We start from the raw sequence: 18,529 nt of genomic DNA, 5'->3' as shown, positions 1-18,529 counted from the left end.
GGACAACGTGCCAGCCCAATCAAAAGGGGCAGGGAGGGCACCACAGGGAGGAGAAGGCACAGGGCCTGAGCCTGGGTCCTCCCAGGCAGGGCTGACACCACATGATGCCTGTGGGTGGGGTCCTCTGAGGGTTCAGCAGCTCTCAGTTACCTGTTTGTCTAAAACACTAACAAGGACAATATGGCTTTGATTCTGTATTTTAGATGTAATTAAAAATAAGACGTCACAATCTGACTTATCCCCAACATGGCCAAGACCTAATGAGTGGGGGTTTTGCATGCTGACAGACCAAGCCTGGCTGAAGGTTCCTAAAAGGTTCGTGTAGTTAGATTTACTTGACAATGTGTTTAATACTGAAGTGCAGAGGCTGGACTGTAGAAAACGATGGGGAAGAGATGGCTGTCCAGGAAAGGACCACACCAAAGGACAGGAAGACAAGAGTACAAAGGCAGATCCAGGGCCGATCAGGTAACTGGGCACAGAGGTGCAGGGAGTGCCCGGGGGCTTTGCACCCCTGAACTGCTCGATTACTACAAACATAACTTTCATAATTAGACATCTAGAAACAAAAGTCTTCTTTAAAAAGAGGGATAAGACAAAACTATAAAGAAAATTATAAAGTCAAAAATGAAATACACACTGAGAATCAGACTACAGTATTAGAGAATTACCTTGCTAGTTTGTTAGATATGGTTAAGAAACCATTCCCTTGTTAGAGTCACTCAGGTACATTTATGACAGAAATAATAATGGTTTGAGATTTGCCTTAATAAACACAAGTGGGAAGTATTTTACAAAACAAACCAACAAACAGAGAAATAAGCAGGGAAGGAGTAGATTTTTAAGGTCTGGCAAACTGTAGAGAGATGCTGAAGCTGGGCACTGGGTCTCCTCGTGGAGGTTCACCTTATCTCCTGTCAACTGGGGGGGAAAGCACAATGTTAGAGTTGTGAGTTACATTTTATTTGGAGCAAAATGAGGACTATAGCCAGGGAGTCAGCATTTCATATAGCTCTGAGGAACTGCTCCAAGGAGGTTGGGGGGTGGTCAGGATATTCGTAATTTTGGTGAAGGGAGAGTATATGCAACCAAGCACTTCTTCTTTGCAGAAGGCTGATCTAATCTTGTGAAGGTTACTGCTAATCACAAGGAGTAGATGTCACTATGAAGGAATTTAGTGCTTTTCTAGATATGAGGAGATGAAAGAACTGGGTTCATAAAATCTTCCCTGGAAAATAATCTAACTACCTGAAGACCTGTCCTGCCAGTTTTTTCCAGAGCCCAGAGCGCCTGCTTTCTGACCTCCTCCTTGAACTCCTTTCAAGCGGTGTTAAAGGTTAGCGGCTGCAGAGGTTCATAATTTGATCTTTGGAAAGGTAGATAGCAAGTGTGAATTTGCAGTTGACACTCTTACTACATGTTTGACAGGTCATAAAAAGTTTAAGAAATAACAGGAGAGCAGAGAGGCAGAGATGCTAAATGTGTTCTGTTTCTGCTGAAAAAAGTCCAGTCCTAGCAGCTCCCCCGTGAGCCTTCTGCAAATGGAGGGAAGAGCACAGCAACTGAACCAGCTCTCAGGCAGGGAGTCTGATATCCCCTATCTGACGCAGAAACGAGAGATCAGAAAGATGATCAACCCAAATCTTAAAAGCTAATTTTCTTTATATCTCCCTATTTTTTTCTAACACAGACCAAAATAAAGCATTTTTAACAAAGTCAACAATTTCCAAGATCTTCTGTGTGTCATAGATGCCTCTGAAAATCTGAGCAAAGCTCTGGAACATCTCCATCAAAAAGTAAGCACATATCAGTTACTGGGCCTAATTCAATGTGGAGAGGTGATCAAGTCCACTTTGCTGGGAACCCCGAGAAGGGGCACTGCCGCTGTGAATGTCCACTGATTTACACCATCCTGCCCCTCTCCCTCTAGGATACGCTGAGTCCCCAGAGAACCTGACAACAGAAATCAGCAGATGAAATCCGGCCCAAAGATGCCAACCTGCATGTATTCTCTTATTAAATTACAAAGTCCTTTTTGGAGATCCTTTCCCCACACCCCTGGAGAGTCTCAAAGAGGTGCTTGCTCTGACCAGTGGAGCCCGAGGAACCAACCCTCGCTCTAGACCCTTCCTCAGAAGGCTGCCTCAGTTTCATCAGTAGTCCTCTCACTGTGCTGTCCTCACTCTAGGACAGATGGACTCCGTGACTATTCCACCCAGCCTGAGAGCCCCCAAGTGCTTCCCAGTCATCACATGCTACCTTTCTTGATGCTATGTGATAAAAATACTTTTCAAGAATTGGTGGGGGGGAAAAGAATTAGTGCAGCAAAGAGCATTTTTAGGGTGGTGAAAATACTCTGTATAATATATTGTAACGGTGATGTAATACATAATACATGTCATTATGTATTTGTTCAAAACCACAAATGCACACCACCAAGAGTGAACCCTGGTGTAGACTATGGGCTTTCAGTAATGATGACATGTCAGTGCAGGTTCATCAATTATATCAAACATAAGTCTGGTGGGGAATGTTGATGGTGTGGGAGGTTCCATGTATAGGAGCAAGGAGTGAGTATATAGCGTATCTCTGTACCTACCCCCCAATTCTGCTGTAAACCTAAAACTCCTCTAAAGAGCAAATCTTAAAAAAAACTTTTAAGCAATAATAACAGTAATGATATTAACACAAATACTAATAATGGTGACAGTCACTGTGATGGTTGCTGCTCCACTTTTCAGAGCTCTGCATCGCAGAGTGGTGTGCTTCTTCTCTGCAACCCATTCCTGTGACGCAGGGCATCCATACACGGACACCCCCAAGCCTAGATCCGTATTATCTCCTAAGAGCTCATTCCAGTGCTATTCCCCCCTAAACTAAATAGAACTTAAGAAAACTTGTTTGGTTCTACAAAGAGGTTACATCTGAGAAAAGGAAGGTGAGGGACAGCCTGGACATGAGACGAAAGTCTGACTCTAAAACCTCTGGGCTAAGTTTATTTGAAAGAGAACCTTGCAGCAACTGTCCTCAGAAACTGCTAATATCTGACGTCACTGGCAGGGCCAGTTTTATAGGGCACTTCTTTCTGGGTAGTCCACTTGTCTACCATCTTGGGAGACACACCCCAGATCTCCTCCCATAGGAAACCAGATTTCACCTTGCTCATGGAGCAATGCAGCTTCCAGGCTGCCATGAAAACAGGGAAGGAAAAGACCTGGCTAGATGTCCTCCTTTGCCGGGCAAGGAGGTTCAGACCAAGAGGTGGCATTATCATACCAAGAGCCCTGATAAAACAGGGCTGGGGGCTCCCGCAGTCACACAAACATATCCAATCCTAAATGTCACTAACACTTTAGGGTAAAGGGTAAAGATTATACTCGAAGGCCTGACAGAAGCAGGCTGCTTTCTGAAGACAAATCCCTACAATTCACAAGGAAGGAAGAGGCCAGATCAACAGAGATGGCAGCCAGCCTCTGATGGGCACTTCCTCTGCGTAGACCCTGAACACCTCGCATATACTGTCTCCTCAGATCTTCCCACACCCTGCAAATGGGCCACAAGGAGCTAAGCAGCTTGGGGACCCACCCTTTAGCACCTGTACTGGGCCAGCTTCCTGACCTGAAAGCCAAGAAACAGTTATCAAAACTCATAAATATCACTGGCCAAAATGCTCTGAAGAAGTTCTGCCATCAAGCATGCTCTGTATCAAGTAACCACATGAAGGGAGAGGTTCTAAGGAACAGCCTCATACGTCAACACAGAGAAATTAGAAGGAAGCCTTCACAGAATTTACTTTTAAATACAGGAGAGGGACATAAACATGCTGATCTAAAATGTCATTTGTAGAGAAATCTCATGAGATGGTTTTCAGGTGTTCCGAGGACAGTGGGATGGACAAGCTTCCTGAAGGTCCTTCCTTCCGTGCGCTTCCGCCGTCCTGCAGCAGCCTTGGTGACGTCCTGGGAGTGGTGCAAGTGGTTCGTCACCTCCGTGGGGGTTTAACACGTTGGCTGTTCCAGGGAGCAAGGCCTTGAGCGTGCCGCACATGGAGAGAGGGAAATGCCCCTCCAGAGAAGGTGGCTCCTGTTGGGCCTGGGCTGACGGTCGAGTTGGGTTGATGCAAAGAACTCGAGTCGGTGGGGCTTCTAGCCGCCTGCCTAACTTTCTTCTTGAGGGTCCTTAGAACACATGCACTTACCTGGACGGCCAGCCACCACCGGCCAAGACTCCAAACACGAAGACACCTGCTCCTTTGAGCCTTACCTTGTGTACACTTTTGGGGTTTTCCAACCAAGCATAGTACATTTCCTCCACATAGTTCGAACTAGTCCCGCTGAGGAAAGGCTCTGCAGCAACGGGGGCAGTATAGCACCGTATCTGCCCAAACGTCCTAGCTGCTGCTGGTCTGTTTTGTGAAAATGTCTTCACAGTCTGGGAAGCCGTTAACGGCCTCAACTTAGCAGCACAAGTCCTTAAGTGAAACATTCTTGTCCTGATGTCTCTCTCACGACTGTCTGCACCAAAAAAAAGAAAGAGAAGTTAGAAAGCGCGTTTTAGCAGACAAGCCTACTGGGGGGAAAACCTCTCAGACTCTGGCTGGAGGAGAAAGAGTCTGTAAATGCACGTGTGGCTGTGTGTTCTGCTTGAGAGAGCACGGCAGAGCACGAGGTAGTCAAGTGGACCAACCTTCTACATACAGGGCCTGCACTCAATATGGGGAGGCAAGAGCACAGCTGCAGAGGTCATGGTCTTCACTTGCAAGTTTTGATCTAGGTTGAGGGCTATGATATATCATGACAGGGGCGCTTCCCTGATGGCTCAGCAGTAAAGAACCTGCCTGCAATGTAGGAGATGCACGTTCGATCCCGTAAGTCAGGAAGATCCCTTGGAGCAGGAAATGGCAACCCACTCTAGTATTTTTGCCTGGGAAATCCCATGGACAGAGGAGACTGGTAGATCCCCACAGTCCATGGGGATCGCAAAGAATTAAGACATGACTGAGCACATATAAATTTATATGTTGTGTAAAACAACTATAGGAAAAGGCAACAAGGATGAATTAAGGATTAGGTTAGTATTAATTGCAAAAGGAGAAATACTTTCTAATCTATCCGGAGATTACTGAGCCCTGATGGACTCTTGGTATTCTGGAGAACACAGAAACACTGGGGAAATATTTTGCTCACCCTCAAATAATTCATCTTTGAGCAGAAGAAAAAAATATATTAAAAATAATTACAGCAAAAGCACTGAGCACCTGAGAGGCACATAAAATACCAACAAAACTCCCTGGGAGAACCCACTTCTCCTAAGTGCTCCTTTCCAGCAGCCAGGAAAGTTTGGGGAAGGGCACAGACAATAGGGAGGCCTTCGCTCTGAAGAGGAGGGGAAGGCAAGGATTTATAAGAATCAGTAGGAAGAAAGATCAGACAGATGGAAAAGTTTGAAAAACACAGGGGAGGAGCAAGAATTGTCTTGGCCGGCTGGAGGAATGGACTAGCTGGATGGCCAAGGGTCCGGATGCCACATTTCCTAAAACTGGAGCCAGGAGAGGGCCAACAAGGGAGGCAGGGGGCTCTGAAAGACAAAGGTATGGACAGCAGTGACCACAGAAAAGTCCACCTACCTCGCACTACTCTACAGTCAGTAGCTTGACCTGTTAGGACTCTTCCAAACCCACCAGCTCCCTCAAGGCGGGCATTAGCTCTTCTGCTTTATAGGTCACCTTTCTGAGTTTGTTTACACTTTCCCCAAGGTTGAATGGATCTTGAGTTTGATGGTTGTAATTTTACTAAATATAATATATAACTCTAACTACACTATCCACTTTACAAAAGCAGCTGATGCACCCACTAGACCATGAAAGAGTTTAGACTGTCTGGGTTGGGAAGATCCCCTGGAGGAGGGCATGGAACCCACTCCAGTATTCTTCCTGGAGAATCCCCATGGGCAGAGGAGCCTGGCGGGGCTACAGTCCATAGCATCACACAGAGTTGGACACGAATGAAGTGACTAAGCAGCTGCAGCGGAGGGTCTTGAACCACTTCCAATCATGTGTAAGCATTCAGATGCCTCTGGAAGGGGACAAGGACACTGTGCTGCTTCTCTTCCCATAAAAATCCCAGCTGCCCAATGGTCTCTTCCAGTCATAGCAAAACAGACTGGGGAAGGGGAGGGGAGCCGTTGGGCAGAAGTGAGGCTCACCATAGCCCTCTGCCCTGGGAAGTGGTGACTGATGGTCTAATAAACGATTGGCCTTAAAGCAAGTGCCCTGACTGTAAAGTGGGAATCACACCTCACCTCCACTCCTGCCTGAAGGAAATCCAAGCTTTAAGACAGGTTGAGAATTACCCAGAAATAAATGTTACATAAACTATCCTCTACATCGTTTGTAAGAACCCCTTCTCTTGACCCAAATATGATCAGGATATGCATAAAGGACACTGGCCTGTTTGGCTGCTTGAAAAAGACAGGTCAGCAAAAGTAGAATTTCAAAGCTAAACAACAAACAAAAACTTGCCCCTTAAAAATTAAATGCAATCTTTAGGATACTATCTTAACTCCTTTTTTAAAAAAAACCTTAAGTAACTTCAGTAGTTCTTCCTACTGCCAACTCTATTCCAATTTTCTCAGCTATTAAGTTTAAGGCTGACAAAAAGCTATCAAAGACACTGATGGCAAAAATACTATGACCGTTGCTTTTCACATTAATTAAAAAAAAAAAAACTCAGGCCGACACTCATCTGTTTCCTCCAACGTCATTATTATCTGCTGCTGCTGCTGCTAAGTTGCGTCAGTCATGTCCAACTCTGTGCGATCCCATAGATGGAAGCCAACCAGGCTCCCCCATCCCTGGGATTCTCCAGGCAAGATTGGGAGTGGGTTGCCATTTCCTTCTCCAATCACTATTATCTAGGCAGCTTGTAATACTCTGAGTTGAAGTATTCTCCTAGAACACAGCAGTATCATCACCTCCATTAACAGTCATTATTCAGTTGCTGCAATACCCAATTAACAGGCATCGCACTGACAAGTACGAAACTGTTCATCTCTTCTTTCTAAAGCAGTCCTTCCAATACGATACAGTAAACAAACCACGTTACTGAGTTATCTACAGTCGTAAAATCTGACAAACAGCTCAGTGCTGCCCAGCATAATTACTAACAATCTTCAAACTTCCCTTAAGATGACTCATATGAGTCATAGGAAAACTTTGCCTTCAGCAGACAGCTCAACATCCCCCTGCCTCCACTCCAGGATGACCAGGAACAGCTGTTCCCTATCTGCAATCTGAGAGACCCACAGAGCAGACATCAGGTATACATTTCAGATTCTGGAAGGTTCGGATTCCATCCTTCCAATTCCAGAGTCAACATTAAGAATAGTGCATTTCTGGTAGGAATGCTGAACCGTTCAAACACTTTCATGAAAGCTTTGAGTTGTTAAAAAAGCCCAAGTGTTCTGACTTGTGGTTGAGAACAATATTTCTACTTGATAGGGTGCCAAATATTCTTAGTGGGGAAAGAACAGTCTTTTCAACAGATGATGCCAGGGCAACCGGAAATCCACATGTGAAAAAATGATTTTGGACCCCTGTTTTACACCATACACAAAATTAACTCAAAATGGATCAAAGACCTACATGCAAGAGCTGACACTGTAAGACTCTTAGAAGGTTTCTAACTTTCAAAATGGAGTAAATCTCCAGAACCTTGAGTCAAACAATGTGCCTTAGGACACCAAAAGTACAAACAACAACAACAAATTGGACTTCATCAAAATAAAAACTTCAGTGTTTCAAAGTGAAAGTCGCTCAGTCGTGTACAACTCTTTGTGACCCCATAGACCAGGCCAAAATAGTGGAGTGGGTAGCCTTTTCCTTCTCCAGGGGATATTCCCAACCCAGGGATCAAACACAGGTCTCCCGCACTGCAGGTGGATTCTCTACCAGCTGAGCCAGAAGGGAAGTGCCTAGTGCTTCAAAGGACACCATCAAAAAAGGCAGTCTAAAAAGGAATATATGCAAATTATACAGCTAATAAGGCACATGCATGCAGAATATTAAGAACTCATGACTCAAAAATGTAAATATAACTCTATAATGAAAAGTAACCCAATCAAAAAAACTGCCAAAGGATACAAATAGACATTTTTCAAAAGAAGACACACCAACGATCAGTAAGAATGTTAAAACATACCCAATATCATTAGTCATAAGGCAAAAAAAAAAATTGCAAATCAAAATCACAACAAGATAGGACTTCAGGCCCACTAGACTGGATATAATCAATACAATCAAGTGTTGGAGAGAACAGAAGAATTAGAACCCTCATACAATCCGAGTGGGAGTGTAAACTGGTGCAGCCACTTTGGAAAACAGTTTCTCAAAAAGTTAAACATAGAATTACCATGTGATCAGCAACTCCACTGCTAGGTATACAACCAAGAAAAACAAAAACATATGTCCACACAAGCCCTTGTACACAGATGTTCACTGCAGCATTATTCATACTAGCCAAAAAGTGGAAAAATTCAGAATGTGATAGAGCCATACTATGTAATAGAACTAAGCAATAAAAAGGAATGAAATACCAATACATCCTGCAACACAGATGACCTTTGAATATATTAAGTGAAAACAGTCATTCACACACAAAAAACACAATATTGTATGACTTCATGTATATGAAATGTTCAGAACAAGCAAATTGATACAGACATAAAGCCCAGGGTTGGGGGCAGTAAGGATCAGACAGGACTGATGGGTATGGGCTTTCTGCATTGACAGGTGGATTTTTTTACCACTGAGCCATCAGGAAAGCCCAGGTATGGGTTTTTTGGGGGAAGGGGGAGATGAAAATATTCTAAAACTAGATTATGCTGATGGCTTCACGACATTATGGTATACTGTAAGACATTAAACTGTACAGTTTAAATGGGTGAATTATATGGTATATGAATTATACCTCAATAAAGTTTTTTTTTAAATCTTTGTCAACAAATATGCCCAACCCTAAACTTCATTGATTCTTTTTTTGGCTACAAAGAATGGCATGCGAGATCCTAGTTCCCCGACTAGGGACTGAACCACTGCCCCTCTCCACCTCCATGCAATAGAAGTGTGGAGCCCCAACTGCTGGACCACCAGGGAAACCTCTCAATAAAGTTGTTTTTTAAAAAGTCTAAGGAGAAACACGAATCTGTCAATATCAATAAAGTACACAAAGTGACACTCTTTGTAACCGTTAATTTCAATACACAAGTATATAAATCTATACATTTGAGAAAAATAACATTAAAAAAAAAAGCAAAAACTAAAGCAAAATTTGTTTTTAAGGGTTAAGTGCTCTGCCCTTAGGAAAATAAAACAGAACTTTATCTGCGCCTAAACATTCCCCAGTTAGGCAGCACACACTTTACCCAAGGTCACCTCCCCATTCACAGGATGGGGAGATAAACTGACTCCTGACGTCTATGACCGTCATGCTGGCTAGGCAGAGGAGTAATCAGAGGTAAAAACAGCTTGGACAGTTTCTCAGGACATGAGTCTTTGAGGGAAAAGCACATGCATAGTTAAATAGTTGTTACCACTGTATGTTGCCTGAGAACCATTTTAAAAGTACAACTTACCTTGAAAGGCGGTTTTTTTTTGGCGGGGGGGGGCGCGTTTCAGACTCAAGATTCTCATAACAAGTCAAGAAAACAATGCTTGCTACATACCCACGGCTGTTACTCCAATATTCTAGCTTTAGCAGTGATACAAAGACATTAGGTACAGAGAGAGCACAAATACCAATTCTCTTTTACTGGCTGAGAATCTAAGGAGAATTCAACATCTTTCACCTGTGATGCCTCATCAACCATAAACTGAGAGGGAGGTAATGCAGGTTACTCTTAAACTGCAAAGGTATTTTGCCATCATTAGATGAGTGGTGGCTGAGCCTGCAGGGCAAACAAAGCAGAATGATCCTCACTATGTGAGCCTTAAATGTGCCACTTGATCTATGGTCAGTTTCCTCTGCCATAAAGTGAAGGGAACAATCAGTCCTGCTTTCTCAATGTCTTTTGTAACTATGATACAAAAATGAAAGTATTTTACACTTTAAAAATACTTTTATGACTAAAGGGCAATTTACCAGAAAAACAAAAAACCAACCAACCAGCCAAATAAACAAACAAAAAACAAGAAAAGCAATCCTGCAGCTAATGCTATCTCTTAAAAAAGCTGAAGTTTCCAAGGTAAACCTAAACAGAAGTAAACTTGGAGCGGGTAAGTGACCAGACTGTAAGGAAGGACTTCCACCTCTGAACCAGGAACCCTAAACAAGCTTCAGTGCACAGGCCTGAAGACTGAGCTGTCCTTCCCCAGACTGACACTGTTAGCAGAGGTGCCCTGACTGTGGTGATGCATGGTATAGGTAAGCTGGCATCTTTTAAAGGTGTTGGTTAAAGTACAAATTATTAAAATTTTATGAAAAGAAAGGGCAGTTGTCAATATTTATTAAAAACTTAAAAAGTATATACAGAACTTCTGTTTCCCACTACATGCAGCTAATAATAAGAGATGTTTCATTAAAAAAAAAAATCACGATTCTGAAAGGTGGAGAGGAGACAGACTGGGAAGGGATCTTGGGGCCCAGAGGACTCAGAATTGAGTTCTCATTTTCTTTTTGCCTCATATATTCCAGGCTAGGTGCTGAAGAAGTTGGCAACCCAGAAATACCAACTACTGTAGACTCAAAAAAAGCTGCAACGTAAGTCTGCCCTCTCAGGCCAGCAGACTGAGAATGGGGCAGTCTAGCAGGACAGGATATTTTTAGACAATAACCACTCTACTGCAACCAACCCCACAGAAAAATGGTGGCCCGCTCCCACTCCACCTGGTAGTATCAGAGAAGATCAGCGACTTTCATCCCCACCAGTGACAACGACCCCCCCCCCCAACAACATTCGTACAGGCCAGGAGGGAGCCTGGATTTTACTGCCCAGAGGCACAAGGCAGGGTGGAATCACAAAGGTCTAACTGAGAAATTACCACACAGCAGTGACAAGGAATCCCTACCCACAGATACCAAGGAGGCCAGGTGAGGAGCCTCTGCCTCCACCCAGTAATAACCAGGCAGCACCTCCTATCCCCCCAGCAGTGTCAGAAGCCTGTTCTGTTGCGCTCACCAACACTAAGATGACACACATTAGAATAACGTGGCAAAGCTGTAGAAGAGCCAGCATCAATATGCTTCCACAAGCAACTATGAACATGCTTGAAACAAATGAAAATAGCCTCAGTAAAGAAAAAGAAGATATAGAGATGAACCAAATGGAAACTTCAGAACTGAAAATTACAATAACTAGCATAAAAAACCTGATAAACATGAACAAAAGGAATTTCCCATTCTGAACAAGAGGAAATAGACTGGGGGAAAAAAACCAGGGCCTCAGGGACATGTGGGACTATAATAAAAGACCTAATGCTGCATATAAATGTCATCAGAATCTCATGAGGAGCAGAAAGGGGAAGGGGCTGAAAATGTATTCAAAAAAATAATGGCTGCAAACTTTCCAAATTTAGCAGAAGACATAAACTTACAGATTCAAGAACCTGAGAGAACCCCAAACAAAATAAACCCGAAGAAATACATTCCACGATACATCATAAGCTTTTGAAAACTACAAACAACTCAAATAGTATATTTCTCACCAGAAACTATGAAGGCCAAGAGAAAGTGGCACAACACTTTTCAAGTGCTGAAAGAAAATAACTGTTAATCCAGAGCCCTATAGCCAGCAAAAACATCCTTCAGGAAAAAGGGGGGAAATAAAGACCTTAGATGAAGAAAAACTAAAACAATTTATGGACAGAAGATTTATCTTAAATGAATGGCTAAATGAAATCCTATAAACAGAAAGTAAATGATAAAAGGAAAACTTGTAATATCATGAAGAAAGAAAGAACAAAAACAAAATATAGGTAAATATAATTTCCTTTCCTCTGCTGCTGCTGCTAAGTCGCTCCAGTCGTGTCCAACTCTGCGACCCCATAGATGGCAGCCCACCAGGCTCCCCCGTCCCTGGGATTCTCCAGGCAAGAACACTGGAGTGGGTTTCCCTTCCTCTAGAATCTTGTAAATGATGTGTAATGGATGAAGCAAAAATTACGACACACCTGATATGGTTCTAATGCTGTGTCTATAGAAGAATTATTTAAGACAATTTTAAGTGGAGTAGGATAAAGTGATGTAAACAGAGATATGGTTTCCATATTTCACTCAAAATGATAAAATGATGACACTAGTAGACTGTGATAAATTATGTACACACAATGCAATACCTAAAAATCCACTAAAAAAGCTACACAGATAACACTAAAAAAATACTACATGTAATTAAAAGTGGAATTTAAAAATGTGTTCAAGTTAAAAAAAGAAAAATGTGTTCAAGTAATCCACAAGGGGGCAAGAAAAAGAAAGCAGAGGAACAAAAAACAAAAAAGAAAATAAAGAATAAAATAGCAGATATAACTCCTAACATATCAATTATTACACTAAATGTAAATGATCTAAATATACCAGTTAGAGACAGGCAGAATGGATAAAACAACAGGATCTGATAATATAAGAAATTTCAAATATAACAATACAGGAAGCTTGGAAGTGTAAGGATGAAACATTATGTATCATACAAACATTAAGCAAATGAAAGCAGGAGTTTATTTCATCATCTAATACTACTACTATTATCAGACAAAATAGACATCAGAGCAAAGAAAATTACCAGAGATACTAATGACAAAAGATTAATCTACCAAGAAAATACAGCAATCTTAAATCTTAAAATATAGCTATCTTAAATCTATGTCATACCAAACAACATAACTGCAAAATATGTGAATCAAACTAATAAAAGTGAGTGGAGAAAAAAACAAATTTAAATTATAGTTGGAAACTTCAACTCCTCTTTCAACAAGAGACAGAAAAGCTAGATATGAGGTCAGCAAGGAAACCAAGAAACTCAAAAGTACAAACTACAACAACTTATCCAGTTTGAAATAGCTACTCAAGAAATTTCATGTGTAATTTAAAAGCTCCTGAGAAAACAGACTCTAGGAAATTTCCTGGCACTCCAGTGGTCAGGACTCTTTACTTCCACTGCTGGGGGCATGGGTTTAATCCCTGGTTGGAAACTTAGATCCACATGTGGCAATGCCAAAAACAAAACAAACAAAAAACAGTGCAATCTACCATACTGACAGGCTTGAAAAGAAAAACTGCATGCTCATATCAATAGATGCAGATAAGGCACTTGACAAAATTCAACCACCAGGATAAAAACTCTCAGAAAACTAGGAATAAAAGGGAACTTTAACTTGATAGTAAGCCTCCACAAAAGCCTACAGCTAATACATACTACTTAATTGTGAAAGAGTGACTGCATCTTTTTAAAACTGGGAGCAATGTAAGGATGTCTACTTTCATCCCTACTATTCAATATACTACTGAGAACTGTAGCCAGTGCAATAAGCCAAAAAAAGGAATTAAAAGGCATACAGATCAGAAAATAAGAAATAAAACTACTACTATTTGCAGATCACATAATTGATTATCTATGTATAAAACTTTAAGGAACCTACAAAAACATTTATAGAATAAGTGAATTTGCAAGGTCATAGGATACAAGATAAATATATAAAAACCAACTGTATCTCTACAAACTATCAAAGGACATATGAAAAAGAATTTTTAAAAAGGAAACTGTAAGTCTAACAAAACGTGTACAAGGCTTGTATGCTAAAAACTACAAAATACCAATGAACAAAATAAAAAAACCTAAATAAATGAGAGACATACCTTGTTGGTGGACTGGAAGATTATCTCCAAATTGTTACACAACTCTAGCACAATTCCTATCAAAATCTCAGTTAGAATTTCTGTAGATAGAGGTAAGATTACTCTAAAATTTATAGGCAAAGGCAAAGGAATTAGATTAGCTGAGACAATAGTAGTGGGAAGAACCGATTTACTTAATTTCAAAATTATGTAACTTCAATAATCATATTGTATGGTACTGATGGTGAGACAGACAAAAAGACTGATGAAACACAACAGAGGACTCTAAAACAGACCCGCACAAGCACAACCAAGTGATATCTGGCAAAAATGTAAAAGCAATTCAGTGGAGGAAGAACAGTCTTCTCAACAAATGCTGCTAGTTGGATATTTATAGTGGAAGGAAAAAGAGAGAAAGAATAAACGGAAAAGAAAAGAAAGAAATCACTCAAGCTAGAATTCACACCTTATATAGAAATCAACTTGAAGTCGATTATAAATTTAAATGTACAACACAGAACTATAAAACTTATAGAGAAATATGTAACAGAAACAAGAGCGAGGTGGTCTTTAACTTGCTACTAAAAGCACAACCCAGAAAAAACAAAGTTCATAAACAGGACTTGACCAAAATTAAAAAAGTTTTTGCTCTCCAAAAGATCCCATTAAGAAGATGAAGACAAGCTACAGACAGGAGAAAATATCTGCAAACCACATATCCAACAAAGGACTAGAATGCTTAAGAAATTCTCAAAATGAAACATTAAAAACTGCAAATGATCCAATTACAAAATGGGCAAAAGATATGAATAGGTATTTCATGGAAGAGGCAAATAAACACATTCAGTATCACTAGCCATCAGGGAAATGCAAATTAAAACCACAATCACTACGCATCTATTAGAATGGCTAAAAATTTTTTAATGGTATTAAATGCTACCAAGAATATGGAGTAAGTGGGTCACAAACATTATTGGTGGGAATGTACAAGAAAAGTCTGTAATAGAATGTAACAGAAAAGTCTGTCTACTTTTAAAAAAACTAAACATGAAACCACCCTATGACCTAGTGATTACACTCCTGGGAATTTTTCTCAGAGAAATGAAAACTTCTGTTCACATAAAAACCTGTATGTATATATATATATATATATATATATATCCTATGTAAGAGTGCAATGTGGGGCTGTTCAACACAAACATAATAATGTACTTTTGTGAATGAGAGCTGGCATGTCAAATGCATTCTCTAGAAAGATAACTGGTGTAATATTAAGATTTGTTTTCTAAAGTTGATACTGTCGGTTATTTTTGTGAACAGCCTGATGTTTGGGACCTTTTTTTCTCAAAATAAAAAAGTCCTTATTAAACCAAGAATTTGAAGGAAAAAGAAACCCCAAAAACCTGTATATAAATGTTTACAACAGCTTAACAGTCAAAGAATGGAAACCACCCAGATGTCCTTCAATGACTGGAGACTTAAATCAACTGTGGTACACCAATAGCCTCGTACATCAATAGCATCAAAAGCATAAAAATGAACAAAACTACTGATATAGGCAACCACCTGCATGCATTTTCAGAGAATCATGCTTAGCGAAAAAAGCCAACCCTAAAAGGTTACATACTGTACGATTCTCCTTATGTAACATTCCTGACATGTCAAAACTATAGAAATGGAAAACAGATTAGTGGTTGCCAGGAGCTGAGGAACTGCAGGCAGGATGGAAGTGGGTACAGCCATAACAAGATAACAGGAGGGACCCTTGGCATGACAGAAAGGTTCTCTATCTTGACTGTCAATACCTGGTTGTGATATAGTCCTGAAGTTTTTGTAAAAATGTTATTTGAGAAAATGGGTAAAGGGACAGTGGGATCTCTCTGCACTATTTGTTATAATTGCATATAATTGATTTGCATGTACAATTTCTCAAAATTACAAAATTCTAGAATAAATTTCTCAGTAATTGTACAATTATTCCAAAGTAAAACTATCTAAAAATTTTAAAGAAGATGGTACAGTACTTTTCTCAAATGGGGCAGTAAGGAGTAAGGCTAATTAAAAGCAGATCTGATATACATAGATATATATGCAAGATACACATATAGCATGGTAAATATTGCACTTTTAATAAGCTGTGTGTTCAAATTCAAATGAAATCAACAGAAATTAATGTATTTCTGAAATTAAAGTTAGTCTTTAAAAGTAACTAAATTTTGGTGATGGCTGCTTACTATGAATACACTACAAACTAGTGAATTGTATACTTGAAAGAATGAACAGTATGGTACATGAATTATATCTCAATAAAGCTGTTTAAGGAAAAAAAAAGGTACTTGAAATGTGGAAAATGCTCTTCAAAATTTTATCAGGATACTCTAATCTTTCTTCAACTTTCAAAATCAGCTAATTTGCAAAGCTAGAATAAGTACTATGCATTTTCAGACCGTGAGGATCTTGCACAAAAAAACTGCAGTTTGACTACTGCACCTCTTGTTACAGTGCAAGCAAGACTTCATCCAGGCCATTTATCCTTTTAAAGCTGCTCAGAGCCCAAACCTGGGAGTCAGCCTCTACTCCCTGCTTCAAAGTACAGGTAAAACAAAGCAGAGAAACCCCAGGACAAAAGAGAGTTCACACCTCAGGTCTGAGTCACCTCTCCTCTGTCATGGGTGAAGGGCAGAGAGAGCAAGTTCTTGTCTATACTCAGTGTCTCGCCACCAGTTTTCTACCAAGCTTCGTTACACAACTTACACTGACTCAGGTAGCCTTGCGAAAGGAAAAGGGTACACTAGTGTGTTCCTCGAGGAAACGCGCTTCATCTCAACATGAACTACCATATCCCTGGAAGAAAGAAGCGTACTGACTACAGTAGGGTACTGCAAGCTAGTCTGCCCATTAAGGGTGTTGCCCCCAGAGAGTTCACAGGGAGGATGGGTACTCTGGGTACTAAGCATGGAGGGATCCTGAGTATTTGGGCACTGAGCGCGCATGCAGCAGAGAAACCTGTCCATTAAGAGTGTCACCCTGAAGAGCACAGAGAATAGAAACGATGAGTGCTGAGTACAGTAAAGGTACTGAGGATAGTGGAGGTACTAAGTGCTGGAGGGTAATTCACTCAGGGTTCACCCCCGAAGAGCGCAGGGAGGATGGGTATGGGGGTACTGAATACACAGGATATTGTGGGCTAAGCCGCTCCTCAAGGGCGTCACCCCAAGGAACATAGGAAGGATGAGTACGACAGAGGAGTACTGCAAGACAGAGGGGTACTGCACAGTAATCTGTTCCTCAAAGGGTCGTCCCAGGGGCGAAGGGTCAGTCCGGACAGAAGCCGACCAGCGTCTTCGCGCTCTGGGAAAAACGAATGCCCACAATTCACAGCTGGTTCTTCAAGGGCGCGCCACCCTTCCAGCCGTCCAGGCGGGGAGAGGACACAGCCTGACGACTCCCACGTGACGCCTCCTCGACCTTGGGGGTCACCCTGCCGCTGCGCCCGTTCCCTCACATCCGCCGCGCAGCCCACCCCTCTGCCCATCACAGCCAATGGCTTGCCGCTCCGCGCCCCGCGCGACCTCTGCGCTCGCCCGCACCCGCCAATCTCCGCCCGCCAGGAGGCGCCCCCTGCACCATTGGCTGCCACGTCCGTCTGTCAGGCTCCGTCCCACCCACCTCCCCCCGTCAGCCCCGCTCCAGCCAGCTCCACTCCCTGTCACCGGGGCGGCGGCGACAACGAGGGTGCGGCGGCCTTACCCCATGCCAAGACCCTCGCCGCCTGCCTGACCGGCGCGGAGCCTCCCAAATCCGGCGGGACCCAGCCGCCGCGCAAGCCTACCTGTCTCCGGCTCAGCTCCACCCGAATGAGGTGCCGACACCCCACTCCGGGGCACCAAACTCTCGGCCCCGCCTCAGCGTGTGGCGTCAGCACGCCGCCCCGCCCTAAGACGAGAGGGGCCGCCCCAACCTCGTGAGCGGAGTCTTGACGTCACAGAGTCGCGCCCACAACTCTGGTGGCTCGGCCTTGGGGCCGTAGTGTTAGCTCCGGGGTTGTAGCTTGCTTTTGGCACGTCGGGTCCTGACCGGCTTGCGTGACAGTTCTGAAAGGGGTCTGCATGTTGCTAAGTACTGTCTCCTGCAGTAAGCTGTCCGGAGTCCTTTGATGGAGAACTGACCTGGTATGTGATGTCAGAAACAAACCTTGGTCGGCAGTGCGCGCTTGAGGCGCCGCAGGCAGTGACCCACGGAGTGAGAACCAGGAAGTCCTAACCCTGACACTAGGTTTTCCCAAAGTAGGCAACGGGCTCGCGGGAGTCTTCACTTGGTACATGGATGGTTTATTATGCCATTTCATCGAATACCAAGTGGTCATCCGCTTTTAGATGTTATTTTACTTACTGCTGAGAAAGGGAAAGAACAAAAACACTTTTACTAGGACACCTCAATCGTAGATAGAGCACTATTTTCAAAATGTGGAGGACAAAAATCTCAATTTTGTTGAGATATGGTAAGTTGTAAGCAATCACATACAGAGAAAGTCCTTTCAGTTCTTCAGTCTTTATTAGCAAGGGAAAAGCCTCATTTAATGCTAAAGTGTCTTTAATTCCATTTTTTCTTCTTTCCCTTTTCTGACCAAGATAAAACAGGCTCACAACTTTTGGTGGACAATAATATACGTAGAAGTTACCTGGTCTTCCTGATTTGTGATAGGT

General features: G+C 42.2%; 1 protein-coding gene across 2 annotated transcripts in view; it reads right to left on the bottom strand.

Annotated features, from left to right (window-relative positions):
• Nucleotides 1-17,762, bottom strand: part of OGDH (oxoglutarate dehydrogenase) — a 67,253-nt gene extending 49,491 nt beyond the window's left edge. For both annotated transcript variants that reach the window (XM_005899397.2, XM_005899399.2), the window contains exons 1-2: nucleotides 17,656-17,762; nucleotides 4,264-4,514 (exon numbers count right to left, since the gene is read on the bottom strand). In XM_005899397.2, coding sequence (XP_005899459.1) covers nucleotides 4,264-4,485 — 222 coding nt within the window. In that variant the 5' untranslated portion in view covers nucleotides 4,486-4,514; nucleotides 17,656-17,762. The remainder of the gene's footprint in view (nucleotides 1-4,263; nucleotides 4,515-17,655) is intronic.
• Nucleotides 17,763-18,529: the final 767 nt, after the last annotated feature.

The sequence above is a fragment of the Bos mutus genome, chromosome 4 (assembly GCF_027580195.1).
Source record: "Bos mutus isolate GX-2022 chromosome 4, NWIPB_WYAK_1.1, whole genome shotgun sequence".
In the NCBI taxonomy this organism is placed as follows: Eukaryota; Metazoa; Chordata; class Mammalia; order Artiodactyla; family Bovidae; genus Bos; species Bos mutus.
This window is presented reverse-complemented; position numbering and strand designations above follow the sequence as displayed.